Source organism: Athene cunicularia, assembly GCF_003259725.1.
Source record: "Athene cunicularia isolate RWA chromosome 1 unlocalized genomic scaffold, athCun1 chr1_part1, whole genome shotgun sequence".
Classification (NCBI taxonomy): Eukaryota; Metazoa; Chordata; class Aves; order Strigiformes; family Strigidae; genus Athene; species Athene cunicularia.
The window spans coordinates 126390966-126399356 of NW_020799091.1; the positions used below are offsets into that span (position 1 = coordinate 126390966).

Consider the following 8391-nt stretch of genomic DNA (forward strand, 5'->3'; position numbering starts at 1 on the left):
AGACCAAGGTATAATATTTCATTGTGACTGACTGTGACCAGAAACCACAGTGATGGGATTCAAAACCACATATACTCCATCTGTCAGAGTGGAAGTATGTATACAGTTTCATCTCACTTTAGCTTCTGAATATTTCAGGGAATTTGAAGAGTTATACAGGAGCACTGAGCCTCAAAAATGGGAACTTAGCACTCTAGCCCTGGAATATTTCTGCACAGGAACATAAATACTTACACCCACCTAAGTAGATGAACTAGATGGGTCTACCTCACTTTGAAATACCAACAACAAGCACTTAATTCACCTTCTAATGTATACTATAAGACTCCAAATCCCTTACCTGTAAATAATCTAAACCAAAAAAAGTTCCTAGTCTGTACAATTACAAAAGTGCCATCAAACTACAACTGAAGCATAGCAGTAAACCTGGTTATGAAGATAACATCAGCATCCTGGTAGTAGTTTATAACATGACCTATGTGCAACACCAAGAAAACCGAGGAAACCATTAGTGCTTCCTCCACACAACACTCATTCTTCATTCAGATATCGTGCAGACATCATTGAAGCAATCAGGTATACTTCACCTTTCTGTTACTTCTGCCAGGTCCAAGAAGAAGAAGCAAGCCCCAGCATAATTCAAAAAACTTGAAGGTAAAAGTAAAAGCAGACATTTCATTTGTGGTAGCAATCATCACATTTCAGCACAAGAATGAGGGAAATGAAAAAGCAAGTATATGTACTTTACCGTGTATTTGTGTGTGTGTGTGTGTGTGTATACATATATACACCCACATTTGGGTTTTTTTCCTGAAAGATATCCACATTTGAGATATTTGCAGAGTTAAAGCAATGTCAGCACTTCGCATGTTCATCAAGCATTAAGCCATGTCAGAACAGCCAAAGGTGCCGTCACTCCCTTCAGAGGGACATATTTACAGTTGGCCAGGCAACATGAAATATGTATGTATTTAATTTCCTTTGAGGTGAGAACTTTAGCACACTCTCAAGGTGGACATCTCTGAGGGCAAAAATGTATTTAATCCTGTCCAGTGGATACACAGATGTGCCTGATACAATGGAAAATTATAAAATCTGCTACATGATTTGTCTGAGTTGGGGACTCCAAGAATGGTATTGTTACAGTCAAGGGCTCAAATAACCGAAAGGAAAATAATTACAGTTCACTACTTACAAACTCAGCAGAGCTCAAAAAATGTATGATCTAAGGTGACTTAATGTTTAGGGGTTTTCTTCAATTTCTGATCCTACTGTAATTTGAGTCAACTCCACAAAATGTTTGTTAATCTAACCCTAGAGTCCCAGCATAAACCACAACTTGTGTCATGGAAAAAGTAATTGTTGAATGTCTAGAATAGCACTTGCTGTATTAGTAAATGGAAATTCTATCTGCCAATGAAATGGCATTAAAACAAGACCCCCAGTCTGTGGTCTAGAGACGGAGGTGATCCACTACAGACTGTACAGTTCACAAACATATTGTGAATTGTACATATGCACCAGAGAAATTTACACAAAACTTCAACATCCAGGACTGCCAGAGTAGCATCTTCCATTAAACTCACTGTACAAACCCAAGTTAATAAAAACAGAAGTCTCTCAAGAGAAAAGACAGCCTGAGCCAAGAGACTGAAAGCAAGGGCCAGAGTGGGGAAAGAATGGTGGGACTCTACCCAAGTCCTGCCAAGATGCCAGAATAAAGGGCTGTTTCCTGCTAAAACAATCTATGTTTGCCAGACTTTATTGTTAGAACTCCATTATGGAAATGAATAGGACCCGTTCACGCCTCCAAGATCCTTCATTTCTGTCTACAATGGGAGCTCTCTCCTGTGCAGCTACAACAGTGGCAAAAATCCACTAGAGACAAGGCATTAAGCAAGGCAGATTAGGAGAAGCCTCTCTATGATGGGAAGGTCTAATAAATCTCTATGCAAACCTCAGTTCTCTCAAACCTAGTTAAGACCAAAAAACGTATATTCTCACTGCATACTAACTTCCTCTCAGTTCTGAAAATGATGCACAAGCTAATGGTTTCATTCTGGCATAGAGAACACTTCTAATGCTTTATCTGAAAGGTAAAACAATCTCCCTAGAGGATTAAACATAAATTATATAGTGATTAAAATAAAACCAAATGACTGATTAGTAAAGACCTCCATTCCAACCTGGATAGTAGACACTAGGGGTTTAATCCAAAAGCTGGAACATGTTGCTAAATCCAGCTGATTTCAGGAGTTGGGTAACTAAATAACTTTTAATATCTGTGCCCAACAACTGCAGTCAAAAAAAGCTGAAATTCAGGAAAATAGGAAAAAAAAAAAAAGGTACCAATTTTTACACATGAATCCACATACAGGCTACCTGTATTTGGAAAGCATTTCTCAAGTTACTTAGATCTTTCCTAAAGGTCCTGTGGATTACAACATACTGAACAACCCCATACTGGACGTCGGGGAACACCATGTGTCTTTGTTGTCTAACAGGTATTTGCATTTCCAGCTTTTTTTCCTCAGTCAAAAGCACTTTGCCACCTCCAACATTCATGCTCTCTAAAAAAAAGAAATACGACACTGGGGACTGTCACGATCATAAATCCAAGGCAGGCACTTAAACTGTCTGCTCAACCATCCATCTCAGTATGTTACTGCCTGGACAGACATTCTGAAGACGACCTGCTGCAATAACCTGTGTATGCGCGTAGCTTGTTACATAGATCTGGGGGCCCATTTCATTAATGGTTAACAAAGTGACCTCTCTGTGACAGCAACAAATTCAAAATGGGAACATGGATGCTTTTAAATTGTTTGCATTTAATTCATAACACATCTAAATGATACTAAAAATTGAACTCTCTCTCCCACTACAGTCTGAACTATAATATTTGAAATCCTTAAAGATTAGGGCCTGGTAATTCCAGTTATTTCCTTTCTCCAGAACTCATATGGTAACTATAGCAAAAAATTTTCAAGATTAAATTTGCAATCTGGGAAAAAGCATTTTAGTGGTCTCCTTCAAAACAACCCTTCAATTTTTATCTAACGGCCTTTTTCACAGCTGTTTTCATTAAAAAATATGAAACATGACCAGTCATTAACATGACTAGCACAGTAACAATGGAGTGATCAGGTGGCCTGAATACAGAAAGAACAATACTTCCTCAAAAAATGAATCAAATTTCATCAGAGCCAACCAGTCTGAAGCTCTCTTCTTAAAGTACTGAGAATACTGGCCAGAATCATTGAGGTTCACAGAGGCCTAGCAAAGTATCAAGACCAAAAAAGGACAAATGTCATTCCTGTCTCCAAAAATAAAGGGAAAGAAGAGCAGTCTGGGAGGTTGTCTGCTTCGCATCAATTCTCACTGAACAAAAAACATCTTTTGCAATTCCCTAGAAGATAACTAGAGGAAAACAACAGCGATCATGGATTTGTTAAGAGCAAAGTATGCCAGAGTAGTTTAGCTTTGGTCTTGAGACCCATTAGGCTGTCACAGTAGAGGACGAGGCAGTAAACGTGTCTTGATTTTGGCAACACCTTTGGTCACAAACTGTAAAGCAAGCTAGAGAAACTACCTACAGGGATCTACCCTGTGGCATTTTTTCAGCTATTAACTCAGGTAAAGAAACAGGAACATTCTTAAATGAGCTGCTAAAATTATAGATATGTTGGCTAAGATTCCCTGGATTTGAAGGTCTTGTAAGTACAGTGGTCCTGACTATAAACACCAGAGATGTTGTCTGTGCAGCACTCATGGAGAGGTAGAAGCAGCATCCTTGGGACTGTGGGACTCAAATCAATCTTCCCTTTGTATGACCTGAACACTGTCTGCTAGAGTCACTGTCCTGAGTTTCATTACAACAAATCCAACTTTGAACGCCAAAAAACCAAGGACGAAATTCTAGCACCAGAGGAAAGGAAAGTATTTTGTGTTAAAAAATACCAACCCTTGTGGCTGGATGATGCAGCTCTGTATCACATCAGGTTAAAAGAGAATCTACTTCCTGATGCATCATCCATGTGAAAGTTGGCAAGAGATGAAGATTGTAGGACATCAAAATGTACAGCTTAGCAACAGTACAGTCACTGTAACAGACCATGTGTGAAGTCCAGGGAAGGGTTATCTATCAAAGAGGGAAGACCAGGGTAGGAAAAAAAGGCAGCAAAATGAGAGGTTTCTGTTTCCCTTAAAAGATGTTCTCAGGAAGAAAATCAACATAGGTATTAAGAGTATTCTTACAATAACTGTAATAGCAATAACTACTTTACTACTAGAAAAGAAAAATGGTGCCAAAGACTCCTGATTTCTTGGAGGCAAAGAACATATAAACATAGCTCTCTGGCTGGGAGCCTGGAAAGCCATCTAGTGATGCATGAGACTATAATCAAAAGCAAGATGTCATCATTTTTCTACTTCACTGGGGTAACAGGGAAGGTAGTAAACTACCTTCTGGAGCACATGTCTTATGAGGAGCAGCTGAGGGAACTGGGGGGGTTTAGTCTGGAGAAGAGAAGGCTGAGGGGAGACCTCATAGCCCTCTACAACTGCCTGAAAGGAGGGTGCAGAGAGCTGGAGATGAGTCTCTTTAACCAAGTAGTAAGCGATAGGACAAGAGGCAATGGCCTCAACTTGTGCCAGGGAAGGTTTAGACTGGCTATCAGGGGGTATTTCTTTCTAGAAGGGGTTGTTGGGTGTTGGAATGGGCTGCCCAGGGCAGGGGGGGAGTCCCCATCCCTGGAGGGGTTGAAGAGTCGGGTTGACCCAGCGCTTGAGGGATCTGGTGTAGTTGAGAACGGTCAGTGTGAGGTTAATGGTTGGACTGGATGATCTTCAAGGTCTTTTCCAACCGAGATGAATCTGTGATTCTGTCTCAAGCATACTATGTCGCAGAAGCTATGTGGATCAGTCTCAAGGAAGTATGTGCAATGCTGACTGGGCTCATCTCTGAACAAATTAGAAGTCCATTATTGGGTATAAAGGAGAAAAAGTGATACCCTGTCCAAGAGTTTGAGTTCACATCGTAACAGAAATGCTCCACAGTTAATCACTGGCCTTACCATGGTGAATACTCCCTCAGTATCACTGCTGATAGATAAGATTTTCTTCCCTAACCACCTAAGTACAAACAGTCCCTATCTTTACTTCATTCACCTAGATTTTTTTTTAATCAGCAGCTGTTACAGTTAGGAATGAAGGTCTGAATTGGAGAAAAGAAAGCCTACACATGCTGGGATTCGACCACTGGCCACTTCTGATCTCAAATGATTTGTCTTTGTAACAGTGAGACTTCAGAGAAATCAGCTGAAGATACTCATGTAGCAGCTAACCCATGAAACTCATTGACTGACACAATGTGAGGCCTGATTAGTAAGATTTAAGATGTAACTGAACACCTACATTGATAGCAACAACTTCTGACAGGACTAAACCTAATTCATATTTTATCAGGTCATACACCAACAGCTGACTGACTCAATCAGATTAAGTTTTCCTCCTGACAGGTTATGCCTACTTGGATTTCTCAGAATTTTATTAGTAATTCCCTGGAGCACATGTTAGTCACCATTTTTAAGAGTGTCTTATCAAAGAAATAGACTTGATTAAATGATTTTCTATAACCCTGACTTAAGACACCACTGAAAAAAAGTAAATCAATGAATCTGAAAATAAGCTCTTAAAAGTCAAGATATCCAAAATATAATCAATCTCTCCAGTAAAACGTTACTTTCTTCTTAACCACACATATTATGCCTGCATGTTCTAGTCATTTACTAGAAATATGTACAACAAAAAGTATAGAGGAACTTTTCCACAGCATGATAAACCAAGTATAATGATGAACTACATGTGTACTACAGTGAAACAAAGCTGCAATCACAGAAATTGCATCTTCTAATAACTGTGACCCCATTATCAAACACTTAAACATCAAAACTGTAAGGGTGCCAGTAGATATGTACTGCTCGAGCTTGAAGACATTTCTAACTTGAAATTTGAACATTCATTAGCACACAGCAAATACATGATCTGTTCCAAGCTGTCTGCCATAATAGTCAAATTACTCTGAAGGCCAGTCTGGCAACAGGAACAGCATAAATTAGGAAGCCAGTCTTTTTCTTTAATTCTTTTAAAGAAGCACTGAAGTACCACTTCAATTCTAGAGCATTTCTTTCCAGCTAGACCTAAGAGGGCACTTAAAGCAAGAGAGGAAAATGACAAAAGGCCACAGCATATTTGACTTGCAAATTTAAAAATCAGAGAAACAAACTACTACTGTTATTCAGGGGTGGACGGTATGAAGCTATATAACCAACACTACCTCTGGGCTCTTGTTTTTTAAGTTAAAAAGTTAAAATTTAAAGAAGGAAGTACATTCTCAGCCCTATCACATCTAAAGGACAGGAGGTAACAGTAACCAGGTGACAAAGCACTTGATAATTAATCTTGATCTGAGGGTAGACTCAGAAGTGACAAAGGAGTTCATATCAGAGCAAACATTAAGATGAAGTTCACTCAAAGCAGATTTCTCTATTATGCAAGATAAACCAGAATCCTTTGCTAGAGGAATGAAGGCAGGGGTGGGTACCACCAGGAAACTGAACAGATCCCAAAGAGCCACCGTGAATATCTGGAAAGATAAGCATATATAAACTCTTTCAATATTTTTTAAGGAACTTTGCTGGTTTTATTCTAAAAATAAAGTGTGGTTTGAGTGCAAGATCTGCATGTTGTTTGCTTTGGCAAATGTATTACAGGGACAGTGTTACTGTTCAAATTTTAAGTGTTAAAAACCTAGGAAGATTTAGATACACATAAGTAAAACGAAAGCAAAGCACCTAAAGGAATGGAAACATCCAACAAACTTATTAAGTAGACTCCTTAAGTCTTCTATATGGTTAAATTTTAAAGTAATCATGCACAAATGAATACAGAAACAAAAAATACAGGTGGAAACCTTACGTCTGCCTCAGAGTAACACATAAGCATAGTTACTAAGTAAAATATCAGTTATGAAAGTTTCATATAGGATAACTGGTTCTCCCTCTTTCCCTCTCACTCTACCTCCTCAGTGGAAAAGGCAGAATCAAGGTCATTTGCACGCTATTAGCTGTCTTGATAAGTAGCTGAAATGTGCCTGAATTTCCTCAGTCTAACCTTAAAAATCCTAGCTCTGAAATAACTCAAACTTTCCTGCAACTTGTAGTTTACCCAGACTCACCACTACATACACCAACATTTTGTGTTTTAGTGTATGTTTTAGCTTGAAATTCTCAGAATAACAGCCCTGTGGTTGGGGCTAACAGAATTCAGTTGCTGCAAGGTCCCAGATAGCATGGATAACACCAAGAAACTGAAAGCCATCTCTGATTTTCTACTTACCCTATTTCTCCTCACAAGCGACATGAGACACACCCACCCTGACACCCATTCTGGATAAAGTGTGCCATTATAGAAACAGCGTACCATTCAGGATTTGGATGATATATGAACGTTAGCATGATTTTAATGAAAAAAAACAATTGTCCAGCTAAGGGAAACAAACGTTCACTAAAATGATGCAACATTAGTATTGATGTAATCAGATTGTTTTAATAAGTAATTTTTCCACTCATTTCAAAAACAAGACTACAAACTACATAAAAATTTAGATTGGTAAGGTGGATCATTTACAGACAGAAAACTTTTATGAAGAAGGTTGCCTACAAACTCGCTTAATATATTCCTACCTGACTTGGCTGATTGCCAGATACGATCAGTGCAAATCAATTACTCCCTTATTTCAATTTTATAATAGAACAGGGGAGGAAGGGGCGATGGGGAAGGCAAGTTCCTGTTCCTTATAGTTACAGTGAAAATCCCAAATGCATGAAGCAAATTTAACCACTACTACACCCCACCCGAACTGTGTAAGTCGGAGGCTGAGGGTAGACATGTATCCTCTAACTAACGTTCAGACACTCTTGCGCGCTTTTTTTTTTTTTTTTTCCCCTGCTAGAGAAGGCTGGAGCTTGTATCCGGTCGGTACGTTTAAAATCGGAAGTTAATGCTCTAGGGAAAAAGTAAAGTTCAACGGTGAATAAGGTCCAGTGGTACCTCAGCGCTTGCAGGACCACCAGGCCACCCACCAGCCGCGGCGGGAGCAGCCGCTGGGTCCCCACACCTCGCTTGCTGTCTCAGGCCTCGCTCTCGCGCCCCTAAACCCCGTGTGCCCCGCGGAGGAAAAGCCGCTACGGCCGAGGGGCGGCAGGGAACACCCAGCGGGGAAGCGGACAGGACGAGGCCGAGAGAACGGCGGCCCGAGGGGCGGCAGGAGCTCACGTCGCCCGGTCCCGCGCTGCGCCCACCAGCCGCCCCAGTACGCATGCGCGGAGC

The 8391-nt window shown here is 40.1% G+C and overlaps 1 protein-coding gene across 1 annotated transcript in view; it reads right to left on the reverse strand.

Moving 5' to 3' along the window:
* WARS2 (tryptophanyl tRNA synthetase 2, mitochondrial) overlaps positions 1–8382 on the reverse strand; it is a 46888-nt gene extending 38506 nt beyond the window's left edge. Inside the window, exon 1 of the mRNA XM_026847177.1 lies at positions 8113–8382. Within this exon, the coding sequence (XP_026702978.1) occupies positions 8113–8382 (270 nt within the window). The remainder of the gene's footprint in view (positions 1–8112) is intronic.
* Positions 8383–8391: the final 9 nt, after the last annotated feature.